This window comes from Rhinolophus hipposideros (assembly GCF_964194185.1).
Source record: "Rhinolophus hipposideros genome assembly, chromosome: 2".
NCBI lineage: Eukaryota > Metazoa > Chordata > Mammalia > Chiroptera > Rhinolophidae > Rhinolophus > Rhinolophus hipposideros.
In genome coordinates, this window is record NC_138048.1 from 39,671,362 (window position 1) to 39,689,137 (window position 17,776).

The following is a 17,776-nucleotide window of genomic DNA, read 5'->3' on the forward strand; positions in this document are numbered from 1 at the left end:
AACTTAAGTGAAAGTACTTGGAGGGGGCTAATGGGCTTCAGAGTTAGAAGGGTTCCCCAAAGGCAGAATAGTACCTAAAGGAGGTGGGGAAAAGAGATTTCCTGAAATATGTGAGGTCAGGGGTCCTTTGACCTGAGGTCACCATCCCAACATCTCTACATGGCACTCAGAGGTGTGACACAGACGGTTCTCTCTCTGTCTCATATTTTCCACTTAATTTGTGTCTCATGTCATCTGAAATGCTATTGGGATGTAAGGAAATGTGTGTAGTTTGAATTCTTTTTGTTTTACTTAGAGACCAGGTTCCCAAGAAGCTTGCTTTAAATTCTTTTTAATTAAATGAGTTCAGAAAAGTGGCTACTACTCCAGTTTTCAAGAAACGGGTAATGAAAGTGCTTTAATAACTTTTGTGTGCTCACTTGAGATCTCCTTACCCTCAAATAGCAAACTTTAGAAAGAACCAAGTAGCAATTGCTGTTCCAGATAAAGAGCAAATTGGTTGTTCCTGGTCCTCACAAGGCCAGCTCAGTTTCTTCTAACTGGTCTCTTAGACTTCCTTGTCACTTAAATGCGGTAGGGGGAAAATAACTATAATGTTGAACAAATATCTTGCTGACGTTTTCCCATTCAAATCTCTTTCCTCCTGATTTTGCTGCCACAGACACTTTATTCTGAACTCTGTAACCCAGCACATGTCTCAAAGGCCCTAAGTAACTGAAATAATCTCACTGATCACTTACTAGAAAGAATGATAAGGATAGCAAAGCCTCCCAATATATATATTTTTCTGCACATACAAGCAATGGTTATTTAACTGGTCAAAAGGCAGGAGACATTCCTGGAACCAAAGGAATGGTGAAGAAATCTTTTACCAGGATATGGGAAAGGCAGTCCACCAGATTGTTATTTGAAGATTTGAAAGTTCTAGAAGACCAACCAGAAAAGGTGATCCCCAGAAGTCAGAGAACGTTTGGGAAAGGATACTCTTACATTTGTGGCAGCAGGTGGCAAGCCTGGATGCCCAAATCCCTTGGGAGCTTTTCAAGTTTTCCATTCTCAACTCCCATCCTAGAGAGATTCTGACTCAGTAGATCTGGAGTACTGTAGGAGTACTCCAGTACCAGTAGGAGTCTTGGGCACTGGTGGATTTTAGAAGCTCCCCCAAAGGATTCTGATATGTGTCTAAGGTTGAGAATTACTGCTTTAGTCTACAAAGTGCCTGCACATACATTATCCAGAGTTTTGTATACTTAAAAAGAGGAAAAAAATGAAACATTTTTTAATGCCTGTTAATTGTTTAAGGAAATAGGAAGAGATAGGAGTAATTGTGAAAATGAAAGGATTACAAAAGAATAAGTTTCCAAAAATTGAAGGAAAAAACCTCACCTTTGCAGGGCTAAAATGAGGGATGAGATTAGTCCATGGAGTGTAGAACATGAAGGAGGAGGTTGTGTGCCATATTTCCTGCTCTATAGGAAATATTCTTGAGATGACAACAAAATTCCCTATCCAGAGAAGACTGAAAACAATCATCTAGTATTTGGTGCTTATTATTTCCTAAAACCTTATTGAGTCCACTCTATAAATGAGAAATATTGAAGAAGAGGTAAAGACATTTATTATTATTGAAAAAGTCTGTTAGAAAATAGGTTGAATATTTTCCATGTGTATTTTGGGACTGTGCACATGTCTACCTGTGTAGGCAGACAACGGGCCTCTACAGTGATCCTCACAGCTTTCCCATAGTTATAATTAATAATTCTGTAGGTTAAGTGGCAAGTAACAACCTTGGTTATAGCTGAAGAATAAAGTACAGCCAACTCTAGGCTGTCAGATCAGGAGGAAATAGAAGTCACGATAAGGCAAAAGAAAAGTAAGTTGTAATCAGAAAATAGGATGTCGAATTTAAGATTTTAGAAGTGGGTGATGACAAAGCTTAGGCTATGATCAAGAGAATGAGTGGCTACTGTCAACAAAGAAGAGGCTAAGCTGTCATCTTCATGTCATGTCAACCAATAAGATGGAGAAAAAGAGTACTTCAGATTCAGGAAAGAAAATCTTCCAGACCCTAAGTGTTTCCTTAAGATAAGGAGATTCAGCTAATCACCCTTCTTCCCTCTAGTTTCTAACTAACAGAGATGACTAATAGCAACAATAACAATAGTTCAGCATTTACTGTGTGTCAGCATTGTTCCAAACACTTTGCATATGTTCTAATATTCACAACAATTCTTATGACATTAACACTATTGTGCCCATTTTACAGATGATCAAACTGACCTATGGGTTAAGCAACTTGTCTGATATGGGTTATAAATGCTTGGGAGACTACGTGGACAGAGTTGGGGTTAGAGAATATCTTATGGAAGGTATCAACAAAAGAAAGTGAACCGAGTCCAGGGAGAGGCCTGCTTGTCAACGTATATTGCACAGCAACAGGAGCCTTGTGAGAAATGAGTCTGAAATAGTGCACTGGAGCCATATGGAAGAGTCCTAAACACCAATGTTCAGAGTCTGAACCTGGTTGGGGAGGGAGGAAGAAAATGACATAATCAGATCTTGAAATGATTAACTTAGATATGAAGAAATTAGAAAGAGGCTGTCATGAAAGGACAAAAGTCAGGGTTCTTTTGGCCCTGATTGTATGACAGGTAATGAATGTATGCATGAGGGGTGTGGCAGTTGAAAGTTAAAGGAAGAGACAAGTTTGATATATGTTGCAAAAGTCAAATGCAAAGTTTTGGTAACTGGTTGGATGCAGAGGGTGAGGGAGAGGGGAGAATTTAAATTGAATGCAAGGTTTCCATCCAAGTGACTGAGAGAACTATCAGTGGAAATCCAGGAAAGGCACTTTGTGGAGACAAGAGGGTCAGCATGAGTAGCTGGACTTTCAAATGGGTGGCTTGTTATGTGAGGACGCCGTCAGGTGGACGACCACAGCAGGAAGTTGAAAACAAATTTGGAACTGAGTCTGGGCTAGAGAAGAAGCTTTCGGTGTTGTCTGCATAATGATGCTGGTGTCAACATGGCGGGTAGATGAAACTCTGATGGTGGGAAAAGACAGGGAATGAGACCCTTAGAAAACATCTAACTTTGGGTTAATGAAGAAGAAGCCCAAGTTTCCACCATCTAAGAAGGAGACAGAAGGATAGGAACACCTCAAAGTGTACATCACAGAACTCAAAGGAGTGGGAGGTTCCAGGAAAGAGCTGACTTAGCAAACCCTCGGAGACGCCAGGAAGAGGAAAGTCGTTTGGAGCTGTTGGTTTGAAGGTTATAAGGATCAAGAGTAGCAACAGAAGGATAGGAGGTGGCCTCAGATGGGAAGGAGGGAGTATTATAGATACAGAAGATGCGGCCGCAGGACCAGCCTATGCTTTTAAGAATTGGACAGCGAGGCAGAAAGAGAAAACAGTTACTTGAAAGGTAAGACATGTAGAGGAAAGTGCTTTGTTTTATTTTTAAGATAAAGGGTACCACTTAAATCTGTTTTAGACAGAGATAGAGGAGCCATAGAGAGGGATGAGTGAAGATACATAGGTACTGCCAGGCAGTGGCCACGAAAACACTTTCCATGGCAGAAATCACAGCAGGAAGTGATCCGAAACTGTTTTCTAACCTTATCGTAAAACAAATGAGAAATCATGGGGCTGCTATGCCTAACAACCCCCATGCGGCCTTTCTCTTAAGAGAATAAAGGAAGGACCAATAGAGCCACGTTTTTTTCCTCTTCTGGGGGAATGCATGAGTTTAATCCATACATCCCATGGGGGGGGGGGCCTCACTATAGACGTTCTTTAAAGAGCAAAATAACTTCCATCAGAAGTAGAGAAGAGAAAACTTTGATAATGAATTTGGGGTGTGAAATAGTAGGATTTTCTTTTTTATAAGTATTATTTACAGGTTGCATAACTTGTAAATACTCTATGTGCAGGACAGGGGAGGGCATTTTTATCATGTTTTTCAAAAAAGAAATAAAGACACTGAAGTACCAATGTTATTTCACTCCCTCTGTATGAGGCAAAAGCTTCCCCGGGAGAGGGGGAATAACTAGAAAGGCAAAAGTATTGACAGTGGAAATATTGATAGTGGTTAAAGAGTGATGGCTGGTTTTGACTGCTGCAGGCCTAAGTAGGACAACTGCTATGAAACATTCATCGAACAATCTGCTCCATTGTCCAGTTCTTTCCTGTCAAAGGGAGGGAGGGGGGCGGTACTGGATACAGGATGTCAGAAAGGAAAAGGGGAAATGGAAAAGGGAGCAAAGAGATAAAGAGAGACTGTTCCTAGGAAATGTGCACACCCTCCCTCTTCTGTGGGAAGGGCTGGGTACCATGTGTGTCCCTGTGTGACCATTCAGAAATGGTCCCTGGGGCTCCATCGCTGCCACATTGCTGCACAGTCGTCAGTCACAGAGAAAAGCATTGGAGGGTGTTAACGCGTCTCCTTCTGGAGACAAAACTGGGCTCAGCAGCAACAAGAGAATTCCAGAGGGGATTTGTCTCTCCTCCATGATGGCATAATGGCTGTTTCCTGATACCCAGGGAAGAATGGAGTTTAATGCTTGCCTTCCACAGTATTGCACACTCAATCCTGAACAGCCAGACTGCTAATATAATTTAAAGAGAAAAGAGAACTGACTTTCCACCATCTATATATAATGTATTCGTAATAAAGCTCTCAGTGAGGAGGTGTAAGGAGTTCCCGTTTCCGTACAGACAAGGAAGCACACCATTAGGCAAGTATCCAATGAGTTTCAGTCGCAGACAACCAATATAGAAAATTCAGGGGCACTTGCTCCACATTTCTATTTAGTAGCAGCATTTCTTTTTACCTGAAATATGCTAGCAATTCTCTCACTTACAAAATTGACTTTACGTAATGATTAGTAAATATATTTCTTCTTAATAGTTGCTGAATATTCTCCATGTTCTAGAGACGACATAAAAATAAGGCATTGCTTATCATCTTTTTTTTTACCCTTTTTCCCTTTATTTCTGAAAAGATATAGTAAAGCCATCTCAGAATGATCTATTTTCAAGAAAATGAAAATAATAAAACATAAAACAGTAGAGTTTTGTTAAGTTTCGTATTATATATGAAATGCCTCCTCTAAAATTTAGTAAAACAGATACACTGGTGACGATCACCTAGTAGAAATGAAGAAGTTTAATTCTAATATGGGTGGTGGTGGTGAAGAACAAGGTTAGTGGTGTCAGAACGAGGGTGTTTTCCTTCTTGATTTTGCTTGTGCGGAGCCAGGTGTCCGAGCCAGTCACTGAGCTAACCAGATAATGACGGACGCGAAATAGAAACAATGGCAAAATAAAAGGTATTTGTTACAGAGGATTTTCACCTGTAAAAAAAAGTGTAAATACTTTTTCACTGTATTTATGTGCCTGTCATGGTCACTTATGCTTTCTAACCATAGATCATCTCAGTGTCGGATGCCTCCCCTCCCCGTTCATGCAGAGGAACGGAACACGCATTTGATCCTTTAATAGCAGATTTGGTTCATTAAGAGAGGAGTTGAAAAAGTGACCATATAACTGAGCTGCGTTGAGCTCTTCAAAATGTTTTTCTGATCCGTCAAGTAATCGTTCCTACTAACTCATTTGTACAATAGTAAAATGGTATTTACAAAAGCATAAAAAGAAGTCAGCTTTTGTTTTGTTTTTAAATTCTGCCTTTTCTAGAATTTAGATGCCTATCCCAGCATTGTTGAAATGGCAGTGTTTCCATGCCCTTTGAATAAAGTGGACATGCCACCGTTAAGCATTCTTCTGTGAGAGACACTCAAGCAACATCTAGTTTGTCTTTATTATGAATATTCTTCAGCAAGCATCTTTGTTATTCCAAAGTTAGTTTATTTCCTCAGAATACCTTTCCTGAAATGAAATTGTAGATGAAATGATATTGACTATTTTAAAGCTCCTCTTTCTAAACATATTTCTAAATAGCTTTCCAAAGGGTATTTATTTACCTTACACTGGGAATATATGAAAATTATAATTTTACTCCAGGCTGAACAAGCTGCTAGTAAGACTACATTACTTTTATTTGTGCTTATTTTATTCCCAGCAAGCTTGAACATTTTTATAAGTGCAGAACTCATTTACATTTTTGTGTATTTATTAGGTTCTTAATTTTTGTTAGTTTTCTTCACAAATTTTCTTTCAATTGATTTTCTTCAATTGATTTTCTTTCAAAATCAACGGGCTTATTTTTTCCAGCCCCAGTCTCAACCACTTTCCTCACCTTTATTGCTTTGTACAGGCTCCCATGATTCATTCAGCTACTGGGTAGATGAAAAGTCCCCAGTGGGGCCTGACCAAACTCCAGCTATCAAACGCCTCGCCAGAATCTCCTTGGTGAAGAAGCTGATGAAGAAATGGTCTATGACTCAGAACCTGACATTCCGAGAACAGCTTGAAGCTGGGATCCGCTACTTTGACTTGCGTGTGTCCTCCAAGCCAGGGGATGCCGACCAGGAAATCTACTTCATTCACGGGCTTTTTGGCATCAAGGTCTGGGATGGATTGATGGAGATGGACTCTTTTCTCACGCAGCATCCCCAAGAGATTGTCTTCCTGGATTTCAACCACTTCTATGCCATGGATGAGGCCCATCACAAACGCCTGGTTCGCCAGATCCAGGAGGCCTTTGCAAACAAGCTATGCTCAGCCTGCAGTGTGGAGAGTCTGACGCTACAGATCCTGTGGGAGAAGAAGTGCCAGGTAGGAGAAACAGGATGAGCTTCCAAGGACAAGAAAGGGACTGTTTCTGCCTTTTCTATATCTCCAGCTGCAAGACAGCTCACTCCAGGGCTCGTAGGCTAGAAGGCATAGATTGTTTGGAATATTAAGCATACACAGGTTCCCAGTTCTAGGATAGCTTTAAGTACTCTCCTGGGTGCCCTTGAACTGGGATTAACCCCTGCCAAACATTTAAAACTTGTTTGGCAACCTGTTTGACATCTAAATCGACTTTGAATGTCCTGGCCAGAACCAGCCCAAGGCAGTTGTAAAACTGGACAAGTTGGTATACCATTTTTGTATCTCCCATAGAGGCCTCCTCATCTTCACCCTCCTAGCTCCCCTCAGGTATAGCCCATTCCATCCTGCCTTCAACTCAATGTCAGAGAATTCCTGCCAAAATATCGGTAAGTGAAAGCTTTAGCTGATGAAGGCATCTGAAATGATCTTCTTGGGTGTGTTAATATTTTAAAAGACCATCTTCACAGAATTTGGGTATAGCAGAAGAGAGAGTTAAGGAAAGAAGAGCCCGTGGGAGGGATGCAGGCTGGGAGATTATTCATTCCCCAGGTTGCTTATGCTAAGAAGAGGCCCTAAACTTAGACCCCTGAGGGACGTACTCAAGGAAAGAAATTTGAGCCTCAGATATACTCTGCTCTGAATGCCAAAGAATGATAGATTGTGGGAGAGGAGAGCTCCACGGAAGGTCAGCCTCTGACTTAGACTCAAAAAAAGAAGAAAAAAAAAACAGTTACCTTTCTTTCATGTTTGATCACTTATTGGTAAATACATTCACCAAAGCATCTTAAAGAGGCAGTTATTTTTGAACTTAGAGATTTTGATTAAAAATCAAAGAGTATTCACTTGCAAATATGCCTTGAACACCAAGAATGTGCTAAGCACCATTCTAAGTACTTGGGATAAGTTCGTTTGTAAAACAAAGACCCTTGCCCTAAGGGCTTTCATTCGGGTGGAAGAAGATACAGCATCGGAAATAACCATACCAAACACATTATACATAATGCCAGAAAGTGGTAACAGCCATGGAAAAAGAAAGTCAAGCATGATAATGGGGAGCCAAGGATTCTGTGGGGTGGGCGCTTGCTCACAATTTTAAATAGATGGATCAAGGCAGCCTTCATTGAAAGATGACATTTGAGCGAGTTAATCACATGGATATTGGTGAAAGAGCTTTCCCAGCAGAGGAACAAGCCAGTGCGGAGCCCATAGCAGGATTGTGCCTGAAATCTTTAAGGAAAAGCAAGGGGCATTGCGGCTGGAGAGCAGAGCAGTGGAACAGATCGGAGAGAGAAGGGATTCTTCCGTGACCCTTGAGGCACTGTAAGGATGTGGCTTTTACACTGAGTAAGGAGGGCTCTGAGCACAGGGTGCTGAGACCTGACTTAGCTTTTAAATGGTATCCCTCTGGCTACTAGGAAGAGACCTGGAGTAGGGAGAGTGGGGAAATGAGGGAAACAAGGGAGGAGACTGTTGGTGGGAAGTGGTCAGATTTTGAATCTATCAGAAGGGAGCCAACAGGGTTTCATAATGGTTGGGATTCAGGGTGGGAAAGAAAGTGAGAATTCAAGGATGACTCCCAGGTTTGGCCTGAGAATCTGCAAACAGCAGGTTAAGGTCTTTAGCTCCACAGAGGCTAATGAGTGAACTCTCAGTATGTTAAAATTTGCCTAAGTTATTTTTTCTCACTAAAACATTTGTAAATGATATTTTGCCAAACACTTACCACACCTCTCCCTCTAAACCTGAATTTATATCCATTCAAACTCACAGGTCTCATTTGGAGATTTTTTTTTTTCTTTTCCCCAGTGGAGTCTCTCTCTTACAGTGTTAAATAGTAATAACAACAACAATAACAGCTAACATTTATTGAGTCTTTACAGTGTGCTAAGTATGTGGATTAATTTACTTAATCCTCTTAACTACACTGTGAGTTAGGTATTTTGTTTTTTTCCTCCTTTTACAGAGGAGAAGACTGAGGCATAGAGTGATTAGGCAACTTGCCCAGGAGACTAGGTTAGGGGGTGACAAGAGCCCGGATTCCATCCCAGGCCATTTGGCTCCCCAGAATTCCCATAGCTTGTGATGTTCGCAGGGCTGTTCACACATCTTGGTGGTTTTCACAACTAGCGTCATAGATTATGCTAATAAAAACAATGTCTCTTTATTCCTGAGCCCCTATTATCAGAGGATCTAGACCAGGGGTATCCAAAATTTTTTCAACGTTTTTCACCAAGGGCCATATGCGGTAAAATACACAAACAGCCAGGCCACTCACTCGAGGTGAAGTACTATTGCCTCACCTGGTTTATTTAAGTAAACTAAATATATTTTTGGAATTTGCTGTGGGCCAATAAAAAATGGATTGCGGGCCACAGTTGGCCCCGCGGGCCACAGTTTGGACACCCCTGGTCTAGAGGGTTAGCAGAATGGGAGAAAGGGAAGGAGGTATGTAAGAGGGCTTTGGAGTCCTGGTATTCAGGTAAGGTTAAATTTGAGTACAGCAACGTTTATAAACAGATATGTTGTACAGTTTTATAATTTTGTACACAGATAGTATTCTGGATGTGTTGCCTGATTGCATACTAAATTGTTTAGAAATCTGCAGGAATAACAGGTATCTTCATGAATAATGAATGGTGTCGGCAGTGACTTTCTAGTAGCACAGGGCCCATCTATCATAGCTTTTAAGTGCGGGATAATCTGTGTCATGCAACTCAAATATTCTTAAAGTGATAAGGAAAGAGAATGTGATGACATATCAGAAAAAGAGAGCATGTCATCAACTTGAATTCTAGGATCTCCTCATTCTCCTTCTTTTCCCAAAGTTTTTCGTACCAAATCTCTTCTTAAAAGTGGAACAGAGAGATCTCAAACAGAGCCAACAGTCATCTCCCCGCTGCTGGGGCAGTACCATACTGGTGGTTAAACTTTAAATATTCATTATGTAATGAGCTGCCTTGCTCGGTACATGTAACCCCTGAGTATTTTATTACTACAATTTAAGAGCAAGAAGTATACCACCATTCAGCCACGTTTCATTTACTCAACATGCAGTCACATCACAGGTGACAGGTACCTATTTGTACATTGGTAATTATGGATTTTCAAGGTATAATGAATTAGAAAGCTTAATCTACAGATTGCAGTATTTAGAATCTTACTGAGAAGGTAAGAATACATAATACTGGTAAAATACAGAACAATCGATACACAATTGCAAGATAAAACGGCCTCAAATGTACTATACAATGAAAGGCATTTTGTAATCAATCAATTAAAAAAATAGTACATAGTATAAATCTATATCCCAGGGGCCTCCAGGAAAGGAATGATCAAAATAAGAGGAGGTCAATGAAGGAATAATTCTCAAAGGAAATGAGATTTTAAATCTGAGTCTCAAGAAAAAGAACTGAATGGACGTAAATTGCTGAGCAGGAGGGGAGAATATTTCAGAGAAAAATACAGCAGAGTGAGGTGGGGCAGCAGATACAAAACAGAGGCCTTGGACAAAAGTTTCTGCCCCTGGAATTGAGTAGAATTAAGAGTTGGTTTGCTAGCCTACTTTAAACAGAAATTCTCCATGTAACCTATAGGATCAGATTGCTCAAGAAGGCTCTTGAGAAAAGGCATAAAACAAACTCCTTTTGTATAATTTGTACTTTTTGCATCTTTTCCAAGGCAGAGTAAAGAATAGCACCATCCTCTCATCCCCTGACACTCTGCCCAGGGGCCAGGCAGCACGGGAAATGGTCAGACAGGCCCTGTTGGAAGATCACACATCCCCACCCCACCCCCAAGCTCCATTTCACAGGCCAGCTTTCCTCACTTATGTATGCTAGAAACCCCAGCCTTCCAAACCAGCCAATTACACCGCCAGCAGGAAATCCTCCCCAATCTCCCAGACAATCTGCTTATAGTGCGCCTGTCATTAAGCTCATTAACACACGTGTTTACCACACACATCATTAGCAGTCGGTCAGATGTTACTCAAAACCATTAAAAACAAGAACAACTATTAGTAGCTTGTTCAGTGCTTCAAGCTGGAACTCCCTACCTCTAGGCCTCCTGGAGCAGTTGGTCAGGCACTTTAGTTAAGAGCTAAAAGCACACTGGAAACACGACACATTTAGAGCCTTCCTTCTTGGGTGTCTGGAGGATTATGCTCTGGGCCAGCTATTTGAGGATTGCAGTCCAGGGAGTGTAAACACACCCGCTGGACATTCAGATAGAGATCACTGGTGCCTGGAGGGGGAAAAATATATTACTTCTGGAAACCTAAACAGCAGAGTTCTGAATTGGGACAATCAAAATAGCAATTCCCCATCCCTCAGCTGCCTCTCAGAAACTAATTAATGCTGTAGATGTAGCTCGCTAATTATTTTCAAAATCATCACCATCCTGAGAGATCCCTGTGGAGACCCATCACCTCCTGGAAATCTCCCCTTCCTTAAGTAGCTTGCTCCTGCTCTCTTCTGGGAAAGGTTATTTCATTCAGAGTCAGCACGCACAATTGAAAATCTATGTACTCCCAAATTAGTTCAATGTGTTGATCTCAACTCCAAGAGCTAAGTGCCAATTTTGTGAGCATCTGAGTCATAACTTGTAGCTGCAGGGGTACTCCACCTGGGGTCCAAAGAATTTCAGAAGACTGTGAATTTGGATGGGAAAAACTGCATATCTATTCTCAGTAGACTTTAACTGAAAATTAATATACTCATAGATGATGAGTGCAGGCAGGCCCACTTGGAAGTATTGGCCCTACCTGTAACTTGATCCCTATAGAAATCACATATATTTCCATATCACATTTCAGTGACTGCAGATATCTTGAAATATCATTTGTACACTCATCATTAATTCAAAATTATGGAACTTGTTCCACTTACCGCAAAATATTGTTGTTTAATGTACTTACGAGCACAAACATTAATTTATTGCAAATTCACTGAACATATTGATAGGTCTATTTCCATCTCATTGATTTCCTGTGTAATCCTGTCTATTTTATTTTATGCATTAATTTACATCATAGTCTGAGAAGGGATTTAGGATTTTGCCACCCTTTCAAAGGTGTTCATGACAAAAATAAAGAATCTTCAAGCTAGACATATACAAGTACTTAAATCTTTGCTTATTGATGTTTCTAAAAGTATATATAACTATTCTTGAATTTCCACATGTTTATATTTGTTTGCCTTTTGTCCTCTCAATCAGCATAAAGCCAAGGAATTAATATTCAGCTCATTCCTGAATTGCTCTCCCTTTTCTGTTTTGAATGTTTCAGGTCCTTATTTTCTATCACTGTCCCTTCTACAAGCAATACCCCTTCCTGTGGCCAGGAAAGAAGATCCCAGCACCCTGGGCCAATACCACAAGTGTGCACAAACTAATCCTCTTCCTGGAGACCACTCTGAGTGAGCGAGACCCGAGTGGCACCTTCCACGTCTCCCAGGCGATTCTCACCCCCAGAGTGAAGACCATCGCCCGAGGCCTGGTTGGAGGCCTCAAGAACACTCTGGTTCACAGGTAAGATTTTGCTTCCATCCCACAAGTAAGGTGTTTTTAAAAAATAAAAATAAATAGAAAAAAAATTTACCTGAGTTCTCTTCTGAACAAACAGCGGTAAAACCATATAGTTTGGAGATTTAAAATAACAGCAGAACAAAATATATTTTAAAAACCTTCGTGTGGGGTGGCTTGCATTAACTGTGGCCAGAGGATCTCTAAATACTTGATTAAAATGTACATATTATACCCTAAATGCACTCTAAATTTTGATACTAAAGCAAAGCATTTAAAGCCAATTCCAGCACGTGGTCCCACTGTGTTCTTGCCCTTGCCGCTGGCCCAAGTAGTCACCTAAGAAGCGTTAAGGGAGACTATTGTGCAAGGTGCTAGGGATTCCGAGATGGTCTGCAAGGGATGGGGTGTTCTTCTCCCTCCTCTAGTAGTAGCAATGGGTCCTAACAAGCAGCTTAGGATGCCGTCCACCATGCCATAGCTTCAAATACTCTCTCATAGTAGACTCAATCCTGACTGCACAGTCAGGTAGGAGAAGTATCGGGATTTTGTATTAGGTGATATCCTTTATCCTGGACACCAGTCAGTGATAGGTGTTGTAAAGAAAAAAATTGCCTTGTATACATGTGCATGCATGTATGCACGCCTATGTCTGTGTACATGTACACGTACATGTTTATGTCTGTCTGTGTGTAAAGGGACTGTTATAAATACAGTTGGATGATAGGACCTTCCTTGCAATCCACACTGAGGAGGATAATATGCTTGGGTAAGAGGGAATAGTGACAAGAATCACTTTGGTTCCTGAGTTCCAGGTGGCCAGCACCAGAGTTCAGATAGTGAAAGTTTCATCCAAAAGCGTGTCCCTGTCTATTTGGCTCTAAATTTGGATCGCATGACTTCAGATAGCAGGAGTTCAGCCGGCAGGAGTTTAGGTAACAAACCCGAACTTCTCTTTCTCAGGGAGAGCTCCTGGTGGGGTTGCCATGAACAAAACCAGGAACGCCTTTTTGTGCGGCTCTGCTAGGTTTCCACGGAATTGCTTGGACTGACCGTGGAAAGGAGCATTTCGTCTCCCAGGGATAGATCTCTGAAAGATCATCCAGAAGTATAAACTTCCTTGTTTGTATAATACATGTTCCTGTATCCATGCCATTTTCCTCATGCCTTTGGTAAATTCATAGATTAACCTTATTTATTTATGTATTTATGTATTGATTTAACAAAGATTGAATACCTAGGAGCTAAGTCCGAAGATACCAGATAAATAATGTAGTCTCTGCCCTCATGGAACTTGCAGTCTATCAGAAAAAAATAAACATAAATTTCTTTAAAAAATAATGTGAAAAATCACTATTTGTGGGGACAGAGCCAGGAGTGCAGTTTCCAGGCTCTCGGCCTCACGTGGAAAGGTGCTGGCTCAGGTAGTAAATGGCCATCAACTGTGATTGGATGGCCATCACCTGTGGCTAGTTGGCCGTCAGCTGTAACCAGGGAGCCATCGGCCGCTAATGTAACTGCTGTGGCTATGCTGGCAGTGGATGGTGGCTGAGCTCGCAAGCACGAATTGCAGTTAGCACAGCGGATTGCAGCTAGCAAGTGGGGTGGGTGGGTTGGCAGAGAAGTGGACCACAGGTTGCAGATCATGTAGATCCTGCTTCCTGTGTCTCCAACCCATCCACCAGTGAGACTATAGTGGTATGACTCCCCTATCTATGGCTCCGTGGGTGTTCCTTTTTGGCCTCACCATATCCTGCGTTCCTGTGCGGTTAGCAGGACCAGAGACCCCGCATGCCAACCTGCATGACACTTATAAAAGTCTGTGCAGAGAACTGCACTAATAAAGAATATGGCATTATTTAAAAATAAGGATAAGTTATATCTGTATACTGTATTCTGAATATGCAGTCCCCTCCTGCAGATGATTTCATTTGATTCTTAAATTAAGCCAGCCTCTAGAGTACATTATCGTCCCCAATTCAGATAAGGTTCAGTGACCAAGACCCACATAGCTGGTAAAAGTCAATAATATGTCTCAACCCTGGGCTTCTGATTGCCAGACTATTACGCTTTTCAGTGTTCAACACTGACTTGCTATAGCACAGTTCAGAGCCCTTTTCCTTTCTGTGCCACTGGTAGCAAGTAGATGCCTCCAAGATTGGAGAGATACACAGGCATCTCGACTCCTCCTGGTCACAAGAATATTACAAGGATGCCGCCTGCATTTCCGGGTTTCCACATCAACAAAAGAGAGAAATTTGCTTAAGAGTTTGTTCCCTAACACCAGCACAAGGTGTGGCTGTCATTTCCTCTAAGCTATTGAACAAGCATAAGAAAGAAGCAGTTGTCACAGGGCCTTCCCCTGAATGCCAACACCCAGAAGGTCTGTCCTACCTCAGGCATACAGGGGTGCTGTCAAACTGCTCCTGGGCACTGGTTATCAGCTTAAACAAGAGAAAACAAAGGTATATTTTCCGACAAATGTAGAGTTGGTTTTCTCAGTAGAGAGTTAACCCCCCCCAACCCAAGTGAATTTCATACCTGAGATCTTATTCGCCCTGGTTCATCATCCTAAAAGGAAGCGATGAATAGACGTTCTGACTGAATTTCTATGACTTTTCCCCAGATTCTTAGAAAGCTTGCACTCCCACCAAAATCAAATGAAAGTAAGTTTTGCCTCAGCTTGAGGACAGAGCAGCCATGGGACTGTAGAAGGGGACCCAGATTGAAATCAGAGGCCTGAAATTGAAGCCTAACTTGGTTTGGTCCTTGTTTGGACTGAACAGTGTTCCCTGAAAATTCACGTGTTGAAGCCTAAAACCCCCAGTACCTAGAATGCAACTATATTTGGGCATAGGGCCGAAAAGGCTGTAATTAAGTTAAAACAAGGCTGTTAGGATGGACCCTAATCCAATCTGATCAGTGTCCTTATGGAAGAGGAAATTGGGACACACAGGAAGACAACAGGGATGGGTGTGCACAGAGGAAAGACCATGTGAGGACATAGTGAGAAGGTTCCATCAGCAAGCCAAGGAAAGAGACCTCACAAGAAACCAAACCAGCCGACACCTTGATCTTGGACTTCTAGACTCCAGAACTGTGAGAAAATAAAATTCTGTTATGTAAGCCAACCAGTCTGGCATTTTCTTATGGCAGCCCTAGCAAACTAGTGCAGTCTCTTCTCAACAGAGTGGCCTTTGACAAGTGTGCTAAAGTTTTCTCACCAGTGAAATGGGGTAACTAATACCACATAAGATATAGACTCTCAACATGAAAAAGCCTACCACAATGCCTGGCACAAAATAGGCATGTCATCCCTACTTGTAAGGAAACCCAGAAACAGTGGAGTGAGCCTCAAAGTCAAAGGGAAGTTCCTAACCTGCTCTGCAGCCCGTAGGATTTGGTGCTTCATGGCTGGTCAACAGTATGTGGCTCCGCCTTCTGCACTGATCTCTCAGCTTGGTGAATGCCAGGAGTGAAGAAAATAAGTGGCTCCTCCTCACAGTGGGTTCTACATTTCCATTTCTTTGTACGTAATCCTGGTTATTTGATCCTTGCCTTGGAGAAAGTTGACATATGCAACCCGAAGCTGACACAGAGCTCTTTATGACCGGAGACCGCAGGTGCACCCCTTTCCCACATTTCTCTGCTTAGGCTCCAGGGATCCCCAGATGTTTGCTCTTTCTGGAGTCAGCTGGAGTTGCCACCAAACCTTTAATTTTCATTTGCCATGGTGACCAGAAGATGGCGCCTGCGTTTCATACTTAAATACTGACTAGCAATTTTTTTAGTCGAGTGGGTCAGAACTGCTGTGGCCTTCTTGCGAACCATTGTGCATTCCAGGTCTCTCTCTCCAAGACGAGATTGTCTTTGCAGACCCTCGTTCTCAGACCACAACATTTTGTCACCTAGGCTGCAGAGTGTGACTAACCACTTTAGGAAAGTTTCTTACCCTCATCCCCCAAATGTCTCTACCTCACACTCTACCATTTATGATTTCTTCTCTTGTGCCAAACACTTATATAGTGCTTACTGGATCCCCAACATGGTTCTAAACACTTTACGGGAATTTATTTAATTCCCCAAAAAAATCTCTATGAAGTAGATATTATTATTCCCATTTTACAGGGGGAGAGACTGATGCACAGAAAAATTGAATGAGTTGAATAAGGTCAAATTGAGGTTATCATGTCTTCAGGAGTCCCAGTTAAAAATGGAAGTATCCCTGTGATGGTAGTCTATTAAGTCATAATCAGCTATCGATATAAAAATACAAATTGATTTATGAGATGCATTTTAGCCCATGGCCGATTATAGAGTGACATAGGAGACCCAGGACTGATTATAATTGTCATGATAAGAGGGAAAGAAAGAGGAGAGGGAAAAATTCTACCAAAGCTGTAATGGGGTTGTCTAGGAGAAGACTGAGAAGTCAGGATGTGTATTCAAAGAAAGGAGGGCAGCTTCGAAAAAGAAAAGGAAAGACGATGACAACCCAAACGAGTTACCAACTCAAGAGTAAAGAGCCTATTGAAATAATAAATTTTGCTTATTTTAAATTTTGGCCTAGAGCAAATTTTTTCCTAAAAAATCTCCATACCTTTAACCAAAACATAAGCCCTATTTTGTGACTTCCTTAACAGAGTTTCAACTTATCGAGTATTTAGTGAGCTATTTTTACCATGATGCAAAACTATGAGGACACTTCATACCTCCCTCCTCTCTACACCTCCCCCCACCCCATCCCGTGGTATTTTACCCTTACTACTAATGTAGAACGTGTCATAGAATCATCATCATTGTTTAAGTTACTAAGTTGTGAGCTTCTATGCACAAAACATTCTAGCTATCACATAGAAAAGCCCTCAAATTATAAAAAGGTACTGGAAGACTGTGTTTGTGGGACAACAGAGTAAGCACTGGTCTATTAAGAAGCCACATACGCTGCCGGAATAACTGTACATCTACATGGATAATGTGCACCTTGACCCTTACTTCACACCATATATAAAAATTAACTTGAGATGGATCTGAGAACTAAACATAAAAGCTAAAACCATAAAGCCTTGTGACTTGGGAGCAGGGAAAAGTTTCTTAGAACAGTCACAGAAACTATGAAAGAAAACATTGATACGTTAGACTCCATCAAAATGAAGATATTCAACTCACTAAAATATACCAGTGAAAAAATTAATATGCAAGTTCAGGCTGGGATATAATATCAAAAACTATATCTGACAAAAGACTAGTATCCAGAATACATAAACAACTTCTACAACTCAACAATTAAAAGGAAAAGAAAATAAAAAAAGAATGGGTAAAAAAAAAAAAAATCGAAGAGATACTTCCCAAAGAAGGTACACAAATGCCCAATAAGTACCTGACAAATTGCTCATTTTCATTAGTCATCAGAAAAATGCAAATTAAAACACTATGAGATCTTTTTACACACCCACTAGAATGTCTAAAATTAAAAAGAT

General features: G+C 41.2%; 1 protein-coding gene across 1 annotated transcript in view; it reads left to right on the top strand.

The window, feature by feature from the left end:
• Positions 1–17,776, top strand: part of PLCXD2 (phosphatidylinositol specific phospholipase C X domain containing 2) — a 49,742-nt gene that overhangs the window by 23,967 nt on the left and 7,999 nt on the right. Inside the window, exons 2-3 of the mRNA XM_081065297.1 lie at positions 6,277–6,737; positions 12,061–12,302. Of these exons, the coding sequence (XP_080921423.1) occupies positions 6,277–6,737; positions 12,061–12,302 (703 nt within the window). The remainder of the gene's footprint in view (positions 1–6,276; positions 6,738–12,060; positions 12,303–17,776) is intronic.